The following is a 26,972-nucleotide window of genomic DNA, read 5'->3' on the forward strand; positions in this document are numbered from 1 at the left end:
ATACGCCTTTTCTGCCTTTTCATTTATTGAGATTATGAAAATGAATACACCATGTACATTTTGTGTCATTTGTTCTAATACTTTTACTAATACTAATACTTTTTTCTACCGTCTGTACCAAAAGACAAATGCTGGTTTAGCCAGTTGTCACCAAAGACAAATGCTGGTTTAGCCAGTTGTCACCATAGTAGAGTATACTGTATTTGACTCTCACATCATACAGCAGTTATAGGGTATTATACTGCCATCTAGTGGCAATTAAAGAGTTTCCTTTTTGTCCTTTTTGATTTTCCTCCATTTATTGGATATTCCTATTATATTACATATGTTTTTCTTTACATTTTAAACCCTAAAGCCCATATCTGAAAATGACTAACTGGTTATGTTATTGACCAGATGATGAGTGATGGGAATAGATCAATTTATAGAAAATTGAGTCTGTATACCTAGAAGCAGATTTATGACAACTGCATGAAAGGAACATGTTTTTGCAGTTCAGTACACCTATTCAGATTTTTTTTTTACCCTTTTGCCACTTATCATGCTAGACTTGTCCAAAGGACTGGACATGTACAAAGTAAATGTAGAAGATTTGGCTTTTCTTGGCTCTGACCAACTGATGATACTTGGGTATCTCATGCTTTATACCTTGAAATAAAGTCAGTCAGGGCTCCATATCAGTTTTTTGCATGTAATGGCCTTTACTGTGCTTTCTGGCCATAAGGTTCCATGTATGCCATGTAAAACAAGAGTATTTCTGTATAATTCCATCAGTTGGGTGCATACTGTACATAGGTAAGTAATGTAGTAAGAATATTATACAAGAAAGAGGAATCAAACTCTGAGGCCTTTTTTTACAGTTTGGACCCTGCTGGTCACCCACTTCTGCTGGATTGAGTTGAAGCCTAGGCCACATTCACACGGCTATTTACAGTGTGCAGCCACCAGATTCCACCCGCAAGAATCAGCAGATTCTTGAGGTTGGAATGAATAGGGCATGCGTATAGCGATGGTCACTCAGCCTATTTAAGCTAATGGCAGGCTGACGGCGCCAACCTGGATGCAGTCAGCTGTGTCCAGACCCAGACAATCGTCCCTAACCACAAGTAACTGCTCTGTGTGCACCTACATGCCGCATATATGTCAGTTCAGCCGCATGAATGAATCATGCCACTGGAATCTGCTGGCTGCATGTAAGCCATCATATGAAAGAGGCCTAACTCTAACCAAACTAAAACTAAAAAACTCTACAACTGAAAAAAAAAGTTACAATTTCTGACTGTATTACTTTTCAAGAGATCTTCCCACACTTCCTGACCTTGTGACTTCCCTACAATATATCTAGGATGCAGGCATCATGAGGCTAGAAGGAATGAACAGCAATAGTTCTAACCATTTCTTACTGTGCTAAAAATGTGTGTGTGTGGGGGGGGGGGGGGTTTGTATCTTTGCAATCCCTAAAAATCTTAAATGAGTGAAAATGAGTCCTGCAATGTGCACCCAAAACTGAGACAACCAGCCAGCCTCCTTACCAAATCTAACTGTATCACTGTAAATAGAAAGTGCCTTTGTTGTAACATTCTTCTTGAATTTGGCTATAAAAAGTGGAACACAAAGTGGAACTATGTCCTTTCATTGTAAGTGAACCCTTGGAGTTAATGGCTGGTCTAGCATCCCGTGGCAAGCAAGTACTTTGGGTAGCTCTGGATCAGACCTGCACAATGTTCAGGAGGAATTTTTGACACTCAAAAAAATATATGTACTGCTGCACTTAAAGCAGGGAAGTTCTACTTTAAGCTTTTGTCCCCTGCTCCCCATTAAGGATTGGCACCTTGGGGGAGCAGGTACCGAATTTGACAGGTTCCCACTTCCGCTGCAGTCGCCTAGGTGATCAGAAGAGGAAGTTGTCCTCCAAACCCCCCCTCCCTGTAGTCTTCTGGGACACTTGACGGGTCCCAGAAAACTGCAGGGCCATTCACAAAGTGCAGCACTTCTTGCGCATGCGCAGTGGGCACTCGGCTGTGAATCCGCAAACTGTCATAGCCAGGTGCCCACACTGAATATGCCAGAGCCGGGGAGAGAAGACGGCTGGTGATATCAATGGTGGTGAAGATCCACAGACAGAAGATGCTATACAATAAATCCTCAAAGAAACTATGTGCAGTCCAAACCCTATAAGTCCAATCTTTAAATCAAATTCTTCTCGTGTTCAAAAAAATTCCTCCAATAATATACCTCAAAAAGAAAAAATATTCACATAGTGAATTATCTTTTTTTTAAATAGCTAAATAACTAAATAATAGTGACTTTAGTCAAGTGAATACCCAATCACATTAATAATCCGTGAAAAAAGTGAACAAAGTGAAAAAAACTGTGAAGCCAAAACAATAAAAACCCTCGTGAATGTGAATCACTCTTCAGTGCTCTATTTCAACCAGCACTGTGACACTTCTAAGTGTAGTAAGGAATGCATACCCTTACCAATATTCAGAAAAAACAGACGCTTTTTTTTATATCTTTCCAAAGGGAAGATGGGAGACAGTCCTCCTATTGGTCTTTACAAAATCTAGTCTGCCTTCATATTAGCATCAGGATCCACCAGCCTTGAGACTCCATATATTCATATCAGGCATATTCCATATAAATATAAATATATAGGAAACACAATAGTGTAATACCGCCAGAATCAATCTTAAAAACAACTTTAATCAGGATGCTCACATTTTAACAGCATAAAAACGCTTTAAAAGGTACTCAGAAGTGGTTTACTGTAATCCAGGAAGTGCCCAGGGGAAATCAGACGATCGTTTCCCTCATCCAAGATGGCCGCCGGTCAACTTCCGGTTCTCGTGTGCGCGTTGACGTCACTTCCCCTTGACGCGTTTTGTCATCGACTTAATCATATCTGATTAAGTCGATGACGAAACGCGTCAAGGGGAAGTGACGTCAACGCGCACACGAGAACCGGAAGTTGACCGGCGGCCATCTTGGATGAGGGAAACGATCGTCTGATTTCCCCTGGGCACTTCCTGGATTACAGTAAACCACTTCTGAGTACCTTTTAAAGCGTTTTTATGCTGTTAAAATGTGAGCACCCTGATTAAAGTTGTTTTTAAGATTGATTCTGGCGGTATTACATTATTGTGTTTCCTATATATTAATATTAAATGGAATATGCCTGATATGGATATATGGAGTCTCAAGGCTGGTGGATCCTGATGCTAATATGAAGGCAGACTAGATTGGGTAAAGACCAATAGGAGGACTGTCTCCCATCTTCCCTTTGGAAAGATATAAAAAAAAGCGTCTGTTTTTTCTGAATATTGGTAAGAGTATGCATTCCTTACTACACTTAGAAGTGTCACAGTGCTGGTTGAAATAGAGCACTGAAGAGTGATTCACATTCACAAGGGTTTTTATTGTTTTGGCTTCACAGTTTTTTTCACTTTGTTCACTTTTTCACGGATTATTAATGTGATTGGGTATTCACTTGAATAAAGTCACTATTATTTAGTTATTTAGCTATTTAAAAAAAAGATAATGCACTATGTGAATATTTTTTCTTTTTGAGGTATATTATCGGAGGAATTTTTTTGAACACGAGAAGAATTTGATTTAAAGATTGGACTTATAGGATTTGGACTGCACATAGTTTCTTTGAGGATTTATTGTATAGCATCTTCTGTCTCTGGATTTTTGTACATCTTTTGGGGTGAAGGCGTTGATGGTGCTGTGGGGAATTGGATTTATTTATTAAGAGAGTGGTTTTTGATTTTATTAATGGTGGTGAAGAGACCGCGGGACCGAGGGACAGGTAAGTGGCTGTATTTTAAAAGTCAGCAGCTACAGTTTTTGTAGCTGCTGACTTTTATTTTTTTTAGGTGGAACTCTGCTTTAAATACAAGTGTATTTACTTTTAGTTTTCTCTTGGTCCCCTTGCAAAGTCTCCCAAACACCTGTTAATCTGCCTGACCTGCCAGTGAAATCTACCTAAATGCAGCTTTTGGTGATAATATGGCAACAATGCTGCACTGCTACTGAATTCAGAGCGGAGTTGCCACTTCCACAGAAGCTATACCTATGCACTACAGCAGGGGTCTCCAAAATGCGGCCTGAGGGCCAGATGTGGCACTTTGCTACCCTTTTTCCGGCCCTTGCGGCACTATTCCTCCCACTGAGACCAGCAATGGGGCCGTACTTTTTCCTTTGTCCTAAAGTCTGGAGGATAGTATCCTGGCCCTTTGTTTGAAAAGTTTGGAGACCTCTGCACTACAGTAAAATGAAACACTGTGAACTACAGTGTCTAGATAGGGGAGGATTTGACCAAGTCAGGAAAGGTATAGGAGACTTGTTGCATTTTATGATGCTTGTACATCACTTCGTAACTGGATTTGGTACAGGAGCCTTTATTTAAACTTTAAGGCAATCTCCTGCATTATTTTATTTAATGAAATGATAGATTAAATAGGTAACTCTCAGGTCTGAACTGTGCAAACAGGCATGGAATAAAAAAAAATTGTTTCTGATCTGTCAGTATACTCATATGTGAATAATCTTTGTTTATTTTCTTGTTCTCCAATTGTAAACTAAATACAGTTTTATTCATGTTTGCTAGTATCCTGAATATGGATTCTTGGGTGTTTCTGAAAAGATCCAACTCTTTCGGCACAATCTTAACTCAGAAAATGTCCTTGAGCGTCTTCTACCTGTCAACCCTGTTACCGAAGGGGACCTAATTGAAGTTGTTTTGCCAGGTGAGAATCTCCATGTCCTATCAGCTTCAATTCATATTTCTGTTTAACAAAAACATTAAGTGGTATCGTTGGTATAAATTTGCAACACAGCCCAAATAGTTTTTATAGCCCATCCCGAGCAGCTTGGAAAGTGAAGAACAGGTGTGTGGTATACAATATAGTTGAACATTTATGTAAAACTTTATCGGTTTTGAAGGAAAGATGTAGTAAAAGAACAATGGAAAGCTATTGTTTGAAAAACCAAGATGCCTGACTGTCATGCTAATCCGTTTGTTTTAATACTTTCTAACCTGAGGCAAGTATGTTGATATGAACTCAGACTTTCCTCTTTCCAATCTGCATGTTTTTTTTATTAAGTTAGTAACTCAGAAATGATTGAAGCCTAGGACAGACAGTTAACTAGTAACCGTAAAATTAGAATTAGGTCAGTGATGCAAGTCCTTATAGCTCTAAGTACAAATATGAACTTAAAGTAACCCTGTCAGGTCTTAGAAAAATGACTGCAAGTCCTTGTTCACATCGGTGTACTTTAGTGTACACCCGTGCCATGGTTGTGTTTGCCTACACGGGATGTTCAGGTGTTTTTGTGCATCTGTGTGCAGGCAGTGCCTTTCATGTCATTTGGGAAGCAGTGGCTGCAGGGATACAGCTGTTGCTTACAAGTTGACATCCATGTGGGTGTGTGTCTCCGAACGCACACTGTCTGCCTTCAAGGATGTATACCTGCACTCACACAGATGTGATATTGAGAGCAGCAGCTGTATCCCTGCAGCCACTGCATCCCAATTGGCTTCAACAGGAACACCTGTGCATCCCATTCGGGCAAACAGGGCCCTCTGCATGGTTGCAAGCTTAGTAAGTCTGTGTGAATAAGGCATAATAGTAAAGGTATTATACTCCCCTACTGCCACGGCTTGTCTCCTACCATCTCTTCATTTCAGTGCTGCAGCCTGCATAAGACTGTGTTGCTTATTCACTACTGGTGCTGTGGCTTCAGCTTACAATCCCTTGCTTTTTTTGTGTTGTGACGAATGGGTCAGAAGAAGAAACCGCATCTTCTCACCGTATACAGTATATATTACTAGAACAAAAAGGAGAACATAAGGCCAGTTCGTTGTTGGGGTTTAAAAGATCTTTAAAGTATTTTAAGGTCGGAAGGAGTGAGAATAATTATGATTGGAAAATGAGAAGTGAATTCACATACTGATGTAGCACCCATATAGGTAGCCAAGGGGAGTTAGCTAGAATTTTTTAGAAAGAGGCTGAATAGCAGCCTGGGATTAGTCAACCAGGCTACTCTAGATCAGGGCTGAGGGCTCTTTAGGTCAGGTCCCTGATACCTCACCCTGCCCTAGAAACTTGAGAAGTTTCTAGAAGGCAGTGGGTAGGGGTGAGGAGAGGCTAATCTGCATGTCTGAAGGATCTGGAGGCTTGGCATAGGGTCAGAACAGTCCTCACATATAATTGAGCCGGATCATCAGGAAGTGGGCAGTGTGTGTTGAGTGGAAGATGGAGTAGGGGGCTGGAGTGTGGAACCTGGGAGGGGGCCCAGGGAAGGGGCCTACCTACAGGCCGGTTGTGGAAGAGGGGACCTCCACTGTACCACCATCAGCTAAGAGAGACAGCATGAACAACAGGGAAGGAGCCAGCATAGCAGAAGGCCTGAAGGCAGCCACCAACCCATAATGCTATCAGGAAGGACAGTGTGAGTAACCTTACACCCATTGGGCTGGATAAGGGGAGAGGGCAGTCAGGTGGAGAACCCAACTAGCTCCTCTGCCGGGACTGTTTAATCTTTGGCAGCTTCTGGATCCTCTTGCCTAGGGAATACCCTCAGTACTGTTGGGTGAAGAGGAGGATTAATCTGGGGTTTGACGAAGTACACTGGAGAGCTGGAGTGCTCTCAAAGAAGACAGATTTTGCTTTTTGTCCATAAACTTGTACATAGATTGTCCTCACAGTTCACTGTTTCCTGGGCATCCCATGCATCCCTCAAACCCATTCAAGTTCAAAATGAATTAATAAAATCACAAAAACAAGCCTGCGGACTGGTTACTGTCTCAGTGTGCAAGCGTGGAGAAAGAAGACGCATGTTGCCTGGCTGTGCAGAACTGTAGGGGGATCCAAAAACTTAGCGACTCCTAAGGGTGTAGTGCTACACTGAAATTTCTAGACTTTATTTAATTAAGGGCTGTGTGTTATAATTTTCAAAGTAGTTTTACATTTAATGTTGACAAATTTCTAACAAGAATATTATAAAATGACCCTAAACCCACTATATACATTTATATTGAAAAGGGGTTATATTTAACTCAAAGACACTTGACAGACCTACTAAGAAATGTGCACCTTGAATATGAATAGGTACTTAACACACATCATCCTCCTGTGATGTCCTTCCTTCTCTACCTGAAATCCTGAAAGATCTGGTTTTAAGCCAGATATGACTTCAAGACTGACTTGCTTCAGGATATATCAAAGAATTTTGAATACATATTGAAATTTCTCATTCCTGCCTATAAGATTTCCCTTACTTGACTTGTTTCCTGATGTTTTGCTGAACCCAGAGTAAGTATAATCTGATTTACTGTATAATAAGGCATCTCTAAATTGCTATACCAGATTTCACCAGCAATCAGTGCTGCAGAGTAAGTATTATCTGACTTTTGCAATGTATCTGCAGCACTGCTTGGTGAAATCTGGTATAGCACAATAAAATGTACAATAAACAGAATAGCATATGACTAGTCATACTAAGTGTACTGAGCACTATAAACAGCAGTAAATGGGGTCATGGATTCTGAGACCTTCCTGTAAAATATATATGGAGAGGTAGGAATCAATGTGTACTTACTTTTAAACTCTTTTTTTCCTGAGGTCAAAGGACATAAACAATTTCTTAATTGCCTTTATCACTGCTTTTTCAGCTTCTGTATCCCTTGACTTCTCTATTCGGCCTCACATCCTCTTGGTCCACTCCTATAAATCTCCAGCCTTTTGTGACTACTGTGGAGAAATGTTGTTTGGCTTGGTGAGACAAGGCCTAAAATGCCAAGGTAAGTGAACCTAAAAAGTCAAAATAGGTGATTTGGATTATGCTTTCCTCATATTTGAGTTTTAAAGATTATTTTTGCTTGCATACAGTGGCACCAGCATTATTTGTATTTAGTCTGAATAGAGACTTTTTCTTTCTCTGAGAATAAGCGGAGATCACCTTTGCCCCCACCCTACCCAACTCCAAGCACTGCCCCTTGTATCTGCCCCTTGTCTCTGCCTCTACCCACCTCCCAGCACAACCCACCCCTTGTCTCTGCCTCTACCCACCTCCCAGCACAACCCACTTTTCTTTTCTTTTTTTTTGTAATTCTTTTATTTGTACAAATGACATACAATAAAAGAACGAGTAGGATGTCAACTTAAGTACGGAGAATAACAGTGCAAATGTCAAAGCATCACATTGTACATTAAAACAAGTAATAATAGGGGTTGTCAGAGCCACGGAAATGCTCAACAGATAAAAAACATATTGTGCCAGATTAAACAGATCATAAGTCAAGACATGACCAAGTCATATTGCAGTAAATGAGAATCATCCTGTGGTGAGGAGGGTTATGGCAAACCTAGGACAATTGAGACTTGCTAATGGACTGTGAGGTTATAAAAAACAGCATGAGTGAGGTTGCCAACCCACATTGTAGAAAAAATACTGGTAGCAATAAAAACAAGGAAGGGGGGGATAGGGGAAATGAGGAGTAAACCCTGCAGAAAGGCCAGGGGAGAGTAGAGAAATAATGGAGGATAGCAAGGGGGAACTAAATACGGAGGGAGGGACCAGAGAAAAAGGAAAGAGAGGGGGTAGGCAGGCTAGAGTCCAAATGATTATACATCCTTTCCTGGGGTGTATGGGTAGGGCAGAGAGAATAGGAACCTCACTGGAGCACAACCCACTCTTAAAGAACAGATCCTCCTGCAGCAAAAATAGATCTGCAGTAACGATAAACAAACAGAGGACGCACTGGCCTAGTGCATTATCCTTTAAAAATATATATTTAATTTAAAAATGTAAGTATCATACTGACAAAATGACAAAAGGTACAAATTCATCTCATGAGTACAGCACAAACAGATCGCAAAACATCAAGAAGTAAAGAAAAGATGGAACATCCACAGTTGACACATTTTCGAGGATTTATCCTCTTCCTCAGAGCCTATCCTAATACTTACCTTTTTACATTAAATATATATTGGAATAGGCTCTGAGGAAGAGGATAAATCCTTGAAACGTTCAGCCTGGGGATGTTCCATCGTTTCTTTACTACTTGATGTTTTGCAATCTGTTTTTGCTGTACTCATGAGATGAATTTGTGCCCTTTTTATCATTTTGTCAGTATAATACTTACCTTTTTACATTGTAAAAAATATGTAAACTTTTCGCGCTGCTACTAGAAAAGATAGGACTATTGGGACAGCAGCACACACCTGGCTATACCACTAGCAAAGAACAACAAACAGAAAATTGATGTTGCCTTAATCACAATAATGCCACAGACATTCCAAAACAAATAATGAGATGAGAAGACATTGGATAATACACCATAACATAATCAGTAAATAAAAGGAATATATGAAGGGAAAGGTGAAATAATAAAGGTCCAAAATGAGGACCAAAAGGTATAACAGACAATAAATCGTGACCGTTGGCAAAATGCCATGGAAATGATCAGAGAGAAATAAAATATGAACTAAATCACAGTAATAGTGGGACATATGAGTCCGTCACAACATAAATGAAATAACATGAATACAACTGATGAGAGAGTAGAGCAAAATGTGAAAAATACAAAATGATGTGCTTAATATTAAAAGTGGACAAACCACTTATCACAGAAGAATGACAATAACAACGCACAGTGAGGCCAAAAATTGTGACCATGCGACTAAACGGTCGTAACACAATGTGCATCAAAAGGCCATGTGGCATAAAAGGACTAATAAGTGACCATATAAACACCATAAATAAATGTGGCAAACATATATAGAGTGCAACTAGTATAAAACAGAAAATGGTGATATAAACGCACAGTGAAACCAAATGCATGTATTACTGTGCACCGTAAAATACAATAACACAATGAAGAAATAAATAACGTGACTAAAAAAATTGTAAATACGACATAAAGTCTATGTACAAAAACGTCCAACAAAAACGCATAAAAAAAAAAATCACAACGTGAATAGGTAAATGATTGTTGAATCTCACAACGGCTAAATTGCCTCCTCACCTCCGTTCCCAGACCCCAAGGGGCCAAAAGGCTTTCAGGACACTCACTGCAGGGGCCCATTAAGTGGAATCCCAAACGGTGATGTAGGGATGATATCTCCCTCACTGGTGGACCATACTGTTCAGAGGTGGTAATATATCTTTCAGCTTTGGACACGGAACTGCGCACAGAACTCCTGCCAGGGATTCATTGGACCAGAAAAAACAGCCAGCTCACAGCACTCCCAGGGAGACAAGAAAAAGTGCTTCCATATTGTAATATTGTAAATGAATCAAAGTTATTGTAAAGACAAATGCGCACTTACATGGGAACAGATCAAACAAGGCATCAATCACATGTGTTGGTATGGGTGTACTGGGTGTACCAATATGGCTTCGGCCGTTTGTGTCAGAAATGACATCACCACATTACGCTCTCCGACCTACGCGTTACATCACTGTCACGTGGCTTCATCAGGGTGACTTATGTACCGTGAAACTTGGATAAAAAATGTAGATATTAAGTATTCTGGAGTGGCATGTCTCTTTATGGGACTATTTAACTATACATACAGACACACATACATACACTATTTTGCTAAAAGGATTGGGACACCGCTCCAAATCACTGGATTCAGGTGTTCCAAGAGGAGACAACTCAACCACAAAGTGTTAGGCCACAAAAAATGACGGGGTCAGAGAATGCTGAATGCACAGTCCGCAGAAGTCGCCAACTATCTGCAGAGTCAAAAGCTAAAGACCTCAAAACTTTGTGTCGCCTTCATATTAGCACAACAACAGTGCGAAGAGAGTTTCATGGAATGGGTTTCCATGGCCGAGCAGCTGCATCCAAGCCTTACGTCACCAAGTGCAATGCAAAGCGTTGGATGCAGTGGTGTGAAGCACACCGCTACTGGGCTCTAGAGCAGTGGAGACGTGTTCTCTGGAGTGACCTATCATGCTTCTCTGTCTGGCAATCCAGTGAACGTGTCTGGGTTTGGCTTTTGTCAGGAGAACGATACTTGCTTGACTGCATTTTGCCAAGTGTAGAGTTTGGTGAAGGGGGATTATGGTGTGGGGTTGTTTTTCAGGAGTTGGCCTTGGCCCCTTAGTTCCAGCGAAGGGAACTCTTAAGGCGTCATAGCATAGACATTTTTGACAATTTCATGCTCCCAACTTTGTGGGAACAGTTGGCGATGGCCCCTTCCTGTTCCAACATGACTGCTCACCAGTGGACAAAGCGAATAAGTTTGGGGTGGAGGAAATTGACTGGCCTGCATAGAATCTTCACCTCAACCCGACAGAACACCTTTGGGATGAATTAGAGCGGAGACTGTGAGCCAGGCCTTCTCATCCGACATCAGTGCCTGACCTCACAAATGCGCTTCTGGAAGAATGGTCAAACATTCCCATAGACACACTCCTAAACCTTGTGGACAGCCTTCCCAGAAGAGCTGAAGCTTTTTATAGCTGCAAAGGGTGAGCCAACTCAATATTGAACCCTACATACTAAGACTGGGATGCCATTAAAGTTCATGTGCGTGTAAATGTAGGCGTCCCAATACTTTTGCCAATATAGTGTATATTGGTGTGTGTAATTAATGTAAAATATATATCTATATATATATATATATATATATATACACACACACACACACACACACACACACCAGCTTATTCACCCCAGTGTGACACTGAACTGTCTATTAAAATTTAATGTAGTAATTTCCCCTGAAGTGTAATTTCCTGCTGGCGTTATTAAACCCACCTATTCTGAGGCCCAGTTGTTCTAGACCTGCCCCAGCCTTTGACTGGACAGTGAAAGGAGAAGCGGTACAGAGCTCATTTCCATGTCACTCCGCTCTCTCTGTAAGCATGTTTCTTGTCAGCACATGGACAGATTTTCATTTCTTTTTTTTTTTTTTTAACCTCCTTTCACTCTCCAGCCCTGCTGTACAGGGACTGGAAAAGGTTAATATCAGGTCACATTCAGGTACTTACGTTACTTGCTTGAAAAAAACTATTTAATATAATAATGATTACAGAGTTGCATTAATTTTTGTCTTTATTATGTCTAGAGTTCAGCTTTAGGATATGATTTTTATTTGCTGTAACTATTATTTTCATTGGTGACAGCTAAGGAAATTAAAAAAACAGTTACATCATTATAATAATGGTCATTATGGCAAAAAAACCCCCCAAAAAATCATGAGTTGTAGTTTACTGAATTAAGATTAGATATTTGTACACTTAGCGGCCACTTTATTAGGTACACCTTGCTAGTAACGGGTTGGACCCCCTTTTGCCTTCAGAACTGCCTTATTTCTTCATGGCATAGATTCAACAAGGTGTTGGAAACATTCCTCAGAGATTTTGGTCCATATTGACTTAAATTACTGTTGGCTTTCTATCATCTCAAACCAGTCTGCCTATTCTCCTCTGACCTCTGACATCCACAAGGCATTTTCATCTACACAACAGCCACTCACTGAATATTTTCTCTTTTTCTGACTGTTCTCTGTAAATCCTAGAGATGGTTGCGTGTGAAAATCCCAGTAGACCAGCAGTTTTTTAAATACTCAAACCATCCCATCTGGCACTGACAACCATGTCACATTCAAAGTCGCTTAAATTCCCTTTATACCCCATTCTGATGCTCTGTTTGAACTTTGACTCTGAGCAAGTCGTCTTCATCACGTCTAGATGCCTAAATGCATTGAGTTGCTGCCATATGATTGGCTAATTAGCAATTTGTGTTAGCAAGCAATTGAATAGGTGTACCTGATATAGTGGCTGGTGAGTGTATATGATGACCTTAGACATAAAAAAATAGTTTAAGGTAACAGTGAAACGCAAACAAAAAGACCAGGGAAAATTCAGTAGTAATTAGGATTCCTTTATGTTACCATGCTCACCTGACCCAAAATTCCTCCTATTTTTAAATAGGTAAATAATAATTAAACTTTTCACAATGTTTAGACTGAACATTGAACATTATTCATTGAACATCAACCCTCTAAGCAATGTATTTGCAAGAAATTATATTGTTACTGAAAAGAATGGCTTGCCTATTCAACAATATCATGCTTTTAGTTTCCTAAAATTGGTACATTCAAGGCACGCTATGAATAATTGTCACAGTTGCTTGTGCTCTCTATTAAACTGTCAAACCATCAAATGGCTAATGTCATAAGTATGGCTAATGCAGGGTGCTAAGGACAAAATAGCTATTGTTTCTTTAAAGCGTATGTCGGAAGAGATGAGAAAAAAAAACATGGTACATCTCTGCAATACATGCATATGTTCCCTTGTTTTACCTCTTAAGAGCACTGAAAAACCTGGTGATCTAAAAGAGGAGCACTGAGATTGAGATCCTAATATCCTATTGAGGGCTGATGACAAAGTGCCCCTTCTGGACTGAAATTGCATTATGTGGTGTCATCCATTGCCATATTGTTTTCTATTATTGTGTTTCTCATTTTGTTTCGGTTTTTGCTTTTTTTTTTTGCTTTTTTTTTTCTTTGCACTTCTCAAACAGATATAACAAAACACTTTCAATAATATATTTAACAGATCAAAAGGGGACAAATAATATAAGTTCATTGTTCAGATTTATATGCACATAGTAAAATGGTTGCAGGAATTAAGTTCTATACAAATTATTTAGTAGTTATTTGCTAAGCTACTCCTGTATTTGTTTCAGGATGTGGACTGAATTATCATAAGCGCTGTGCCTTTAAGATACCCAATAACTGCAGAGGTGTTAAAAGAAGTCACTTGTCCAGCCGCTCATTCACTGGAGCAAGTTCTATCACCAAGCCTAGATCAGTGACTTTGCCAACTGGAGGAAGCCTGGAGGACCTAGGAGGGCACAACTCTGAGCAGCAGGTAAGTTGTAGAAGCAGGCTTAGAAAGTATAATGGTTACGTTTACAGATGAATATTTTTAACCGTTTCCCGACCGCCCTATAGCAGAACTACTACTACAGGGAGGTAGGGCTGTGCAAAATCACGTATATACGAGATTATGATGTTTTGGGTAATGAGCGCGTGCGCCGCCCTACCTGCGCCACTGTTGGCGGCTACAGCTGTCAATAACCGGATCCCGGCCGGAGATTCCCCGCCGGCACCTGGAGATCGCCGAGGAACACTGACAGGGGAGAGGTCTGTATGTAAACAACACAGATCTCTCCCCTGTCAGCACCAGCATGCTGCTCTGTGTTTACATAGTAAAACACACATAGCACATAGTAAAACAGCACATCCTTAATCCTTTGATCTCCCCAGATGTTAACCCCTTTTTGCTCAGTGTCATTGGTACAGTGTCAGTGCTTTTTATTAGCACTGATCACTGTATTAGTGTCACTGGGGATGTCAGTGGCAGTTAGTCAGTTCCACCCCAGTGGCAGAATGCCTGCCACAGTCCCACATATATAATTACCAGTATAAAACAAAAAATTCCAGGGGATATATACCGCCATTGATTGATGCTATAACTTTCAAGTAAACCAATTAATTTACACGTATTGGGATTTTTTTTTTTTGGCAAAGACGTAGCAGAATACATTTTGGCCTAAATTTATGACGAAATTTGATTTTTTTTACATATTTTTACTGGATATGTTTTATAACAAAAAGTCAAAAACCTTGGGTTTATTTCAAAATTGTTGGTCTTTTTTTTTATAGCACAAAAAATAAAAACCGCAGCGGTGATCAAATACCACTGAAAGAAAGGTCCATTTGTGGGGAAAAAAAAGACATATATTTCATTTGGGTGCAGCGTTGCATGACCGCACAATTGTCAGTTAAAGTAACGCAGCGCTGTATTGCAAAAAATGGCCTGGTCAGGAAGGGGGGTAAATCCTCTGGAGGGCAAGTGGTTAAACACTGTGCTGGAACCACACCCCCTTCCCTTTTGTTGTTGTGTTTTAAAGAAAAAAAAAAAGAAAAAGTAATGAACAATGATCCTTCCCTTAGCAGCTGGAGTCAATCTGTTCCCCTCACAGCAAGAGATGGCAATGATAGAAGTGACTAGCGCTCTTAAAATAAGTTCAGTATTGTCTCTGCATAGTCGAAGATAAGACGTTGTATATCCATCAACTTCTTTCTGTGAATGCAATCTTCATATGCTTTGATCTCCAAAAAAAGAAATGTAATATAATGTAGTATGCTCAATACACCGAGCCTCAAATCCTGTCAAATGTGCTCACATTTACTGTATAATAAATAACCATATGTGTATTTGTTCACCAGTGTTCTTTTTTTTTATCTACACTTACCCTTCATATACTTGGTGTATATCCACTCAGTTATTCTTATATTCACTTCAGCTCTGTGTCTCTTTGTGTCTGGTACTTCAATTATCGTCTCACATGAAAATCCACACGGTTTTACCAAAAAATACAAAGTACCAATATAGTGCAATACTGTTTTCTAAAAATTTCTCCCAGATAGAAAGCCACTCACATTATAATACAGTGTATTAACGGTGCATTCTAGTTCATACCCATAGAAGGATCCACCAAGTGTATCACATCACCAAAGATACTCCAAGCTCCTTACTGAACTTCCTATAAACTGTGATTTTTAATAAACCATTCCACCTTCTTCCTGCTCCTTATCTTTTGGGGACCATTCGCACAAGTCACACTGATAAACATATCGCTTATAAACAACACTTGCTTATTAAAGGTAAAGTTCACCTTTGGGAACATGTTACATGTTCCTCTTGTTTATGGCATTGTAACATGTTCCCAATGCTTCAGCCACTCCCAAATCCCCCCCTCCCTGTGACAGCAGTATAGTAAGTTCCCCATACAAGCTGTCACTTTTAAAAACAGCATGGCCATGTGGGGCTCTGCTCACACAACTGCATCATTCATTCACGGAGTTCTGTGAAAGAATGAACTACAAGTCCCAACAGCCTCAGCGGCTGTTGGCTTGTAGTTCTCAATTAACCACAACGTGGTAGTTCATTGATTCTTCCTGTCAGTGTATCTGCTTGCACGTATGGGATATACAGGCACACAGATACACTGACAGGTCTCCAGAAGACCTGTATGGCATCAGTGATATTACTGATCCTGCAATAAAATATAATAAATGCACATTTTTTTTACCTGCAAAAAAAGTGGATTTTTTTTTTGTCAAAAGTGGAACTTATCCTTTAAACTTAAAACTATTCACATTTACATACCACCAAAAAAGTGCATGTACCTTTAAATGATCCAGATCCACTACATTCAAGTGTTTAATAGTGTCATTCTATGCACCTTACCAGATTGGTGGCTTTCAAATCACTTTCCACCAAACTACTCCACTTTCAACAGTCCCCTAATTAACTCCAGTTTCTCTCCAGGGTTCCCATGCTAGAGATATCATACAGCTGCCATAGTGCAGTAAATCCTTATAAAACCATAAATGTATTAAAAATATATGCACTTACAAACATTCAGTGTAAAAAAAAAAAAAAAAAAAAAAAAAAGAAGCCCTGTAAACACTTCCTGCGGCGCTTCCAGCATACACGATTGCGTCAATTCCGGCATCTTAAAGTGGAGTTCCACTCACTCTGTAAAAAAATAAGTCAGCAGCTACAAGAACTGTAGCTGCTGACTTTTAAAAAACAGCCACTCACCTGTCCCACGATCCTGTGTTGCCCCTGTCGTTTCACCTTCCGTCCTGTATTCCAGGCAGCGACATCTTCAGTGTGGGCACCCGCTTGTAACAGCTTGCGGCTTCACAGCCGGGTGCCCACTGCGCATGCGCGAGTAGCACTGTGCTTTCTGAATGGCCCCGTTGTCTTCTGGGACCTGTCACATGTCCCACAAGACTTCAGGGAGGGAGGGTAGGAGGACAACTTCCATTTCCGATCACAGTGGGAGTGGGTTCCTGTCACATTCGGGTACCCCCCCCCCCCCAATCCTTAATGGGGAACAGGGGACCAATCTTTAAAGCGGAACTTCCCCTTTTGGGTGGAACTCTGCTTTAAGTCACTTCCGATGTTGCCCAGACATCCTGGGAAGAAGTCTTGATGACAAAACCGGTCAGAAGTGACGTCAGACGTGGAATTGCGCACACTGGAAATGCGGCCATTTTGGAAGTAGTTACAGGTGGTTACAAGTTTATTAAAAACACAATTTATTTGAAGTTCGGTAAGGACCTTGAAGTATCTTTGGCGAGGTTATACACTTGGTGGATTCTTCTATGGGTGTTAATGGATATGCACAATTAATATTTTATAATGAGTGGCTTGTACGAATGGTCCCCAAAAGATAAGGAGCAGGAAGAAGGTGGAATGGTTTATTAAAATCACAGTTTATAGGAAGTTCAGTAAGGAGCTTGGAGTATCTTTGGTGAGGTGATACACTTGGTGGATCCTTCTATGGGTATGAACTAGAATGCACCGTTAATACACTGTATTATAATGTGAGTGGCTTTCTATCTGGGAGAGATTTTTAGAAAACTGTATTGCCCTATATTGGTATTTTGTATTTTGGGTAAAACCGTGTGGATTTTCATGTGAGACGATCATTTCAGTACAAGGAGACAGAGTTGAAGTGAATAATGATTGAATATACACCAAGTATATGAAGGGTAAGGTAGATAAAAGAGAACACTGGTGAACAAATACACTTACAGATATTTATTATACATGTGAGCACATTGAACAGGATTTGAGGCATGGTGTATTGAGTATACTACACTATATCACATTTATTTGTTTGAAGATCAGTGCATAGGAAGATTGGATTTGCAGGAAGAAGTTGATGGATATATGGGGGTTTATTTACTAAAGCTGGAGAGTCCAAAATCAGACTCCCTTCTGCATAGAAACCAATCAGCTTCTAACCTCAGCTTGTTCAATGAAGCTTTGGCAATGAAACCTGGAAGCTGATTGGTTTCTATGCAGAAGGGAGTCTGATTTTGGACTCTCCAGCTTTAGTAAATAAACCCCATGATGTCTGATTTTTGGTTATACAGAGACAATATTGAATTTGTCATTTGAAGAGTGCTGGTCACTTCTGTCATTACATTTTACAGATGCAAAGCTCAGACATCCCCTGTAAAAAGAAACATTTTGGGTCCTCTCTTTAGAAGCTCATCATTGTTGCTCCACATTTGATCCATTTTATTGCTAACTTGATATACTGCTACTGACCAGGATGTTGGTATAAAGGAATTGTGTAACTATCATGACCTGAGGTATAAATAAAGATTTCTATGGTACAATTTGGTTTGTTTGCCAACAAGCTTGTCTAGATGACATTTAAATTAACAAAATATTACAAACTCACAAAACCAAGCATTTGTTTTAAAGGTACTATCTTCATTACAGGTTTTCAAGAAATCTCGCATTCCTTCAGTCGGTGGGCGTCCAATATGGAAGGATTGGCAGGACATGAACCGGTTAAAGGTTCCCCACACCTTCCAGGTTCATACCTATACACGTCCTACCATCTGCCAGCACTGTAGACGACTTTTGAAAGGATTGTTCAGACAGGGCATGCAGTGCAAAGGTATAGACTTCTTAGCTATGACCTACCATAACAATTTTATTCTGAACATGATCAGTTTTCATGGCTGAATCAGTTCCTCTTATCAGGTTTTATGGGAGCAGCAGTCAATTGCATCAAGCACTTAGAACAGCAGCTGTTATAAGAATTAGGGTTAGCACAGTCTCCTCAATAAAATAAAAAGACTAATACACCAGTCTGCGCACATTAAAATAAACTTGTACTAATAGAAATATGTGGTCTGCCAGTGCTTGCATTTCCTTTATAGAAATTCTAGTTGTGTGGCAGTCAAGGTAATCAATGGCATCATTACTATCTGGGTCATTACTATCTGGAAAATGTGCAGATCAGGCATTCTTACTTCACTGTGACTATTTGCTTGGATATTTATTCTCGTTCAGTGACCTAAAAAGTTTGGAAGACAGAGACGGCCAGGCAAATAGCATTTTGAGAAAGGGGATAACAATGGTAGCCTACTTATATGTTCATTATATAGTTTTTCCAATTTTGGCATCATTTTGTCTGCTCTTCAGAAGGTTGTCAGTTTCTACTGCCAACGACCGTCTTTCCATTTGAAGGTTAAAATGCCAGAAGAAGTCATGATGGTGTCCCACTTGCCTTGGGATGTTGCATTGTTTGTCCAGAGCCCGCTGGTGTACAGAGCTTCAAGTTTAGGTGGTCATTAGTCTTGCATGCTTGTCCCACCCCCCTTTTATATAGAATTTCTATGAGAAAAAGTAAGTTTTTTTTTTTCCATACAGTTTGAGGCCTCATGCACACAGGGTGTTTTTGTAGCCACTTTTACTGTAGAGGTGTCTGCATAACTTTTTTTAGTGCTTCCAAATGGCCCTCCATGTTATCCTATGTGTCTATGCACACATAGTCATTTACAAGCTTTTAGTAGCAGTAGCGTTTACCAGCAGGAAAAAAACCCCAGGGCCAGTGTATGCAGGAGCAGCAGCGTTTTGGCCGAAAATTGCTTGACATGTCTTACACTAGGCACGTGTTAATGCTAGGCACGTTTAGCGCTTAAGCGTTAATTAATTTCAATGTCCAGAATAAATTATTATTCCAGCCAATGAAATTAATTAACGCCCAAACGTTTGGCACTTGTAAATGCACCTAAATGCTTGTAAAAACGTCAGGCGTTTTTCTGCAAAAACACTGCTGCCAGGAAGAAAGCTTCTAGGAGAGTTTTTTTTTTTAATTTTAATGTTCTGTGTGCATGAGGCCTGAAAATTCAATTGGACAAAGGCAAGAAAAAGGCATTTACTTGCAGACAATTCAATGATTGAAGTGAACACAGATTTAGATTTTTCCCATTTACAACAACTGTGTGGGTTTTCTTTTTAGCAAGTGTTATGTTTACCATAGTGTAATCTTTTAATGGGCCAGAATTTGGTTATTTACAGCCATAGATATATGTCACATAATTCTGCTGGTTCTGTTCAGATTTGGAACAGTTGTATCTCTATGGGCACTCTATGGTCTCTGTGGACACCACTGCTGACAGCCTAAAAATATTTGTTTTTGGATAACTGCCCTAAAAAAATAGTTGTTTAAATTTGTATGGACACATCCTATAACCATTCTAACCTGCTTGCAATGATAGGATGGTGTCATTTCTAGAAAAGTCCAGCCGGCACATAGAAACTCCCCATGATTAGCCTGATTAGCCCTTCTAATGCTGGCCATACATTACTTTACATAAATCTAACACATTAGATAAATTTCCGTTTTAAGAAAATTTGTTTGTTTGATTTTCTGATCGTTACTGAGGTCAAATCGATGTTCATTTTCAACCGCAGTGATGGGGAAAAAAAAGGGGCAGAAAGGAAAACTTTTCTCGATCGAACAAATTTTCAGACAGTGTATGCGGTTTTCCTTCACACATTACTGTACATTCATTTTAAAATTGAGTGTTAAAACCAAAAGACAATTTTTGAATGACATTCGTCCAGTCACCGAAGATAGAAAGAATTTTCATAGGAATGTTCATACGATTATTCTCGTGAGAAAATCTATACGTGTATTGCCAGCATAAGCCACCTGACCACAGTCCAGAAGCCAGGAAATGCAGTGTTATTGTTTGCTATACTTTGAAAGGGTTGAACTCGTGGCCTGTCCAAACACAAAATCTATAAAAATGTTTTGTGTGTATGTCAGTGCTCCTTTTGCTTGTTTGACTTCCACTCATTTGATGTTGTTACTTCGGGGTTTATTTACTAAAGCTGGAGAGTCCAAAATCAGACTCCCTTCCGCATAGAAACCAACCAGCTTCCAGGTTTCATTGCCAAAGCTTCATTGAACAAGCTGAGGTTAGAAGCTGATTGGTTTCTATGCAGAAGGGAGTCTGATTTTGGACTCTCCAGCTTTAGTAAATAAACCCCTTCATGTCCTAAACTGATTATATATGTAAAAACACAGGCATTTACACACTTCTTACATGGGGCAGCAGACTTTTGGTGACTTGTGGGATTCCTTGTTAAAACTGGTAAAAGAAGAATGGCAATTTTAGATTGTAAGCTCCAAGGAGCAGGGCCCCCCTAACCCTCTTGTATTGAACTGTATTGTTGCTGTATTGTCTCCCTTTTATATTATAAAGCGCTTAGCAAACTGTTGGTGCTATATAAATTCTGTATAATAATAATTTTTAAATGTAAAGCTGGTTATAGCTGTTAAGGTACCTACCGGGCGGACTGACAACTCATGGGGCCCCCGGGCAATAGGAAATCATGGGGCCCCTGTGTCCTTTCCCACACTCAAACCACTCCCAAAAAAGCCTTTAAAAGGTACCAGGAGAATCTCATGGGGCCCCTTACTGACCCCCGGCCCTCGGGCAGTGTCTGAGTGCCTAAATGGTCAGTCCGCCCCTGGTACCTAATATAGATTTGATTGCTTTGCTATCTCCAGATTTTGCTTCAAGGATACTGTACAAAACAAAACAAAAAAATTATAAAAACAGACAAAGCTGATTAAAAGGTGCATGAACTACTTTGCCTTTGTTTGTTGGGTGTAAGAAAGCCCACTGAAATCAAAAGTTATACATGCTTGAAATAATTTTTAAGTTTTTTTTTATGGGATGAATAGAGGTATGTGTTCCTATACATTAGTCAATAGTATTGTCATATTTGTGTTTCCTTCCTGTAGTTCCAGGGACATTGACTATAATGGCACATATTTCATACTGCATTTTGCATGCAGTTTCAAATGCATTTTACTGTACCAAAATGCGAACAAGGGAAGGAACTTAAGTTGGTAGTAAACCCTTACATATACCCACCACAGTGACCAGCCTAAGATGATACACAGAGATGAAACCAATCCTCCTATATAAGTTGTACCTGTTTATCTGTATTGTACAGTCTTCTACAACACACACATTAAATTATTTCTCTCAACATTGGAAAGCACTGCTGGCATCACACACACTGCAGAACTAGAGCACAGAGCTGAGTGTAAGCTGAGAGCTCCACAAGCCCAGAGAAACCTAGATCTGAGGGTCTCTGTCTCAGTCAACTGCTGTAAGCTGGAGGAGGGGGGTCTCCTTGGAGGCTGCAGTGTTGGCTTAACCCATTAGAAGTGACTCATGCAGAGAGAGGAGGGATTAAAGAGGGACAAGACTCAACTCTTCCAGAACAGATCTGAATGATGCCCTGTGATGGCGCTGACCAAACAGAGTTGCTCTGGTCTGTCTGGAAGCACTGCACAGAGAAGAGGGAGAATCCCCAAACTGCTGGACTGGCTGCATGGGCACTGACAGCTCAGCATCCCTGGAGGTAAGTACAGCGGGGACCTGGGGTGGGGAGGTTGTATTGTGTCAGTTCACCTTTACATTTTATTCTGAAATGGTGAACTAACACTTTAAACAGGAAAATTGCTTTTACTGCATTTTTCATATAATCTCTCATGTGCAGCAAATTAAAGTCATTCATTGTAAAAGAAGTTAATTAAGCACACTTTTTCTATACAGATTGCAGATTTAACTGTCACAGGCGGTGTGTGCCAGATGTGCCTGATGAATGTCTCGGAGAAGTGTCAAATACTGATGGAGAAGGTAATGTTGACAAGATTGTTCAAAGCTAGGCTCACACTGGCCCGTACTGTAAAACGCACCATTTTACTGTGTGGGCAGCCGCCATTCAGCTCCAGCATAATGTGGTGCAATGCACGTTACAGCACAGCACACTTATTTTTTACTTTATTTGAACTGTCACAGCACATGGCACTTCTGCACGGTGTCATCTAGTTTGCTGCAGGAAAAATGCAGACATGCAGCAAATAGGAATCAAGTTTTTTTCTATGTGCCCTAGAGGTGTCTTATGTCTTTCAGTGTGAAAAAATGCAGGGCACTGCACATAGTGTGAACGAGCCCCAATAGTATTGTTTAACGATCTATAACAGATATGCTTTATTTTTAGGTTTGGTTCACACTACTGTAATGCGACTTTGATTCAATTTACAAAGTTATTACATGGTGTGAATTTGATGCAACTTGGCATATTCTGTGTGGCCGAGTTGCACTGTAAAATGCACCAAAGTAGCACAGGAACCTATTGGAAACTTTCACCATTCTGAGTCGCATTGATAAGAACCAGCACAATTGAAAACAATGAAATTTCCCTTGCGATTCTGTGCTACTAAAGTCACATCAGAAGTCACACTAGTGTGAACCAGGCCTCAACAGTCTTTTGTTTTACTAAAAACTACTGAAATTCAGATTAGTGGTTTGTGGTAAATTATTTTTTTAAAATATAAAGCAAATTGTGTGTCATAATATACAGCAAAAGTACTATTACAAATGCTATAAACTAGCTGTCTTTTGAGCTCATACCAAATGACTGTCCCAAGTCTGAAAGGATACTTTTCTTTCTCCTCCAGCCCAGTAATCAATCCCTGGGACTGCTGAAACTGTCTGGAAATTGACATGGTGACCAGGGCCGGATCTAGCCAGTCTGATATGGGGGTGCAGTAAAAAATGTCAAGGGGGCAGAGGAAAAAACAAGAATCTGTAGCGGAGTATACTGAGGCTCAGCAGGGCAGAGGACTAAAATTATTAGAGCAAAGGCCTGGTTCCACAGTTTTTAGGGCAGTGTACAGGGGGTCATGAGGGCAGAGGACAGGTAGTCAGCAGGTGGAGGACAGGGGTCAGTATGGTGGTGTATTGCAAGGGTCAGCCGTTTGTAGGCCAGTGTGCAGGGGGTCAGCATGGCAGAGGACGCTCAGTCAGCAGGAGAGTATACAGGGGTCAGTCTGGCAGTGTACAGGGGTCAGCAGTGCACAGGACACATAATTTGGTTTTAAAGGCGAACTTAGCCTCTAAACAGTATAAACAATATGGAAACATAGACAATATTAATAATAATGAATAATCTGACTGGATTTACAATTAAAAAGTCAAAACAGGATGACAAAATGTGAGCAAGACTGGGATCATGAAAGACATGGGGCACCCTGGAAAAGAACAGAGAAATATATTTATGTCTCGTCAGTGGGAGGGTCTTAAATAGGGATTGAACAGAATCTGTGCCTGATGTATACAATGCATACCTATACCGCACTCCTCGTACCCACAAAATGCTAAATACCGTGCCACAACCGATCAGCCCAAAGACACAAATAAACCTCAGGACAAAGGAACATTTTTTTTTCTTTAATTGCTTACATTCCATATGTTTTTATGCACACAAAAATGATATTTTTGCCCTAGGCAGCCATACTTGGATCAAAATTCACCTGCTTCAGTAGGGACCGGTTGAATTTTAATCCATGTAAGGGCAGGCTGGTTGTACAGAAGTCAATCTACCAATTGACTTCTGTACAATCGCCTCTAGGAAAGTTTCTGCGCAATTAGCACTGCTGGCTATAGCTGGCAGCACTGATCAGTGTATTCTGGTGACATTGAAGTCTCTTCGGTGTCAGAACACATTACCTCAGTGGGAGTGATTCCCCATCCACACTGAATTTGTGGAATCGAGTAATTACTGAGCCTCCCTTAAAGAAGAACTCCATTAGAACCAGCAACTGTAGAGAAAATGAACACCTTGGTCAGGTCTATGTATATCTATGCATAATGTACAGAGTGCAGGGGTCAGAATAAGTAAAAAAAACAACATATGGAGTGTAGCAGTCAGGATGAGAGCCACATTCATCAGAGTCCTCCCTTACATCAGTGTCCCCAAAGTGAAACCACCTTACATTACAGTCTGCAGAGTCCCCCTTATCAGAGTCTAGCAGAGTGTAGAGTGCCCCCTTACATCAGAGTCCAGCAGATTGTCCCCTTACATCAGAGTTTGGCGGAGTGCCCCCTTACATCAGAGTTTGGCGGAGTGCCCCCTTACATCAGAGTTTGTCGGAGTGCCCCCTTACATCAAATTCCAGCAATGTGCCCCCTACATCAGAGTCCAGCAGAGTGCCCCCTTTAAATCAGAGTTTGAAGGAAGAAAAGAAAAATTCCTGATAGACTGCCACCATCCCTATAGAACTAGATAAAGGAGAAACCCCCTAAACTGAGTGGGACTTTGAAGGCATAAAATATACAGTAAAATTATTAAATCTTTATTTTCATCATAATGTACATATATATAAAACTATGGCATAACACACCATTTTGGACAAAATAATCATATTGACATAGTATCATATCACCATTGAAGGATGTCAAAGAATTGTTTTACAATAATCCTAATCAGTTACAGAGATGATTCTGCAAGGATCCGACGCGTTTCTGAGTAATAGAACTCCTTCCTCAGGGATGGCAAACACTGTAAAAGGGTGATATAATCTGTCGGATTGAAAATACATTTATTTATTACATATTGCATATGACCAAAATAGGTATCTGCCTGGTTCCAAATATATGGATATACTCACAGTATGAGAAGATCCAAAACGTAAATAAATTTTCAATCACATTAAAAGCAAGACTTTGAGTTATCACCACCTCCCGGCCAAGCGCCTGCAGGCTCTGGGCTCCTAAGGATCCCACCAGAACAGAACACAGGGGCCACCCAGATCACTACAAAAAATAATTTACATAATAATGACAATCACCATATGTGCCCTACATAATGGAAGAAAAAGGGGGCCACAAAGTGACTCAAAAGGGGGGCACCCACCATTATACTTATCAGAGATCTCGATATTCCCAGAAAAAATTATTTTCATGTATATAAATAGATCATAAGGCATATGTGCATAGGTCTCCACGGATCTCTGTTCAGTCATACTATGTACCCCTTTAAAACCAAAATAAGAAAACCAGTAAATATCTTCCAAACCCAAGAAGAGGCATACAAACAAAATTTCCAAATTCCTCAAGGCAGATAAACCTGCCATTAGGTACAACAAAACATGCAGTGCTTACCATGACGAATAGTATCATGACATAGTCGAGGGAAATCCAAAATAGCACCTCTGGATAAGGATTGTCAAATGTGACAGGGAAGCTTCAATTATATAGGGCCCTAACTGGATAGTCCTGAAAGTGATAAACCGCTCCCAAAAGGAATGGGGGAGGGAAGATGGTGCCCAGATGCTGATCCCAAGCTGGCTCAATGGGGGACATCACTGGGCTCCACCCCCTGATGCGCCGGTGTGCAGCGCCACCATGCCACATCGTGCGGAGTGATGTCATGCATCGGCACACCCCCGACAAGCTGAGAAGACAGGCTCGGCCACCAAATCAAGGGGGAGTGACAAAGAAACCAAAAACCCCAGGCCACGGCAGACAAGCTTACCTGCACTCACCAGACCCAGAGGGGCCAGTGGTGCAGCCACAGCGTGCTGGGCGCTGAAAGGAGAGGACCCAGGCTCCATAGCTGAGGAAGCAACCGAAAAAAACACGTTGAATATATCGCCAATCAGCACTGTACAAACCTTGTGCATAGCATATTACATTAACATTATATAAAAAAAATTGTACAAAATACTATACAGAATATAAAGCCAGGAAAGACACAGACCAAAAAGGTCTTGAACAGATACACAGAGCAACAATAAAATATACAATCCCCCCCACACAGGGCATTGATGCAACATCATACAACATAACACAGAGCTTTGAACTCTCAAACCCCAAAATAGACAATAAGTGGGGGGCCTTTATTTCTCCATACCCCCAGACACAAACCCCTGTAGGAAAGGCCTAAAATTAACAGACTCATTCAAGCCAGGGGGGAAGTGGCATGCAGATGGAAAATCCTTCTGAGTTCAAGCTGTAATAACAGCTTGTTCCAATCTCCCCCTCTGGAGCCTGGATGCACTTGGTCAAGAATGAGAAATTTGATCCTTGGAAATTGGCCATTATGTACCATAAGAACATGTTGTCCTAAAGGTAGTTCAGGGTCACCTGTTCACATACTTTTTATGTGTCTATAAGCTCATCTCCAAAATTCCAACTTTGTCTTTCCCACATAAAAGCAACCACATTCACAGAGAAGTAGAT

General features: G+C 40.5%; 1 protein-coding gene across 2 annotated transcripts in view; it reads left to right on the forward strand.

Annotated features, from left to right (window-relative positions):
• LOC149440811 (serine/threonine-protein kinase D1-like) overlaps nucleotides 1–26,972 on the forward strand; it is a 154,967-nt gene that overhangs the window by 71,264 nt on the left and 56,731 nt on the right. For both annotated transcript variants that reach the window (XM_089658033.1, XM_089658032.1), the window contains exons 3-7: nucleotides 4,616–4,754; nucleotides 7,682–7,810; nucleotides 13,718–13,902; nucleotides 18,349–18,529; nucleotides 22,500–22,583. In XM_089658033.1, the coding sequence (XP_089514159.1) occupies nucleotides 4,616–4,754; nucleotides 7,682–7,810; nucleotides 13,718–13,902; nucleotides 18,349–18,529; nucleotides 22,500–22,583 (718 nt within the window). The remainder of the gene's footprint in view (nucleotides 1–4,615; nucleotides 4,755–7,681; nucleotides 7,811–13,717; nucleotides 13,903–18,348; nucleotides 18,530–22,499; nucleotides 22,584–26,972) is intronic.

This window comes from Staurois parvus, unplaced genomic scaffold (genome assembly GCF_062004578.1).
Source record: "Staurois parvus isolate SC_StPar_1 unplaced genomic scaffold, SC_StPar_1.0 ptg001051l, whole genome shotgun sequence".
Lineage (NCBI taxonomy): Eukaryota > Metazoa > Chordata > Amphibia > Anura > Ranidae > Staurois > Staurois parvus.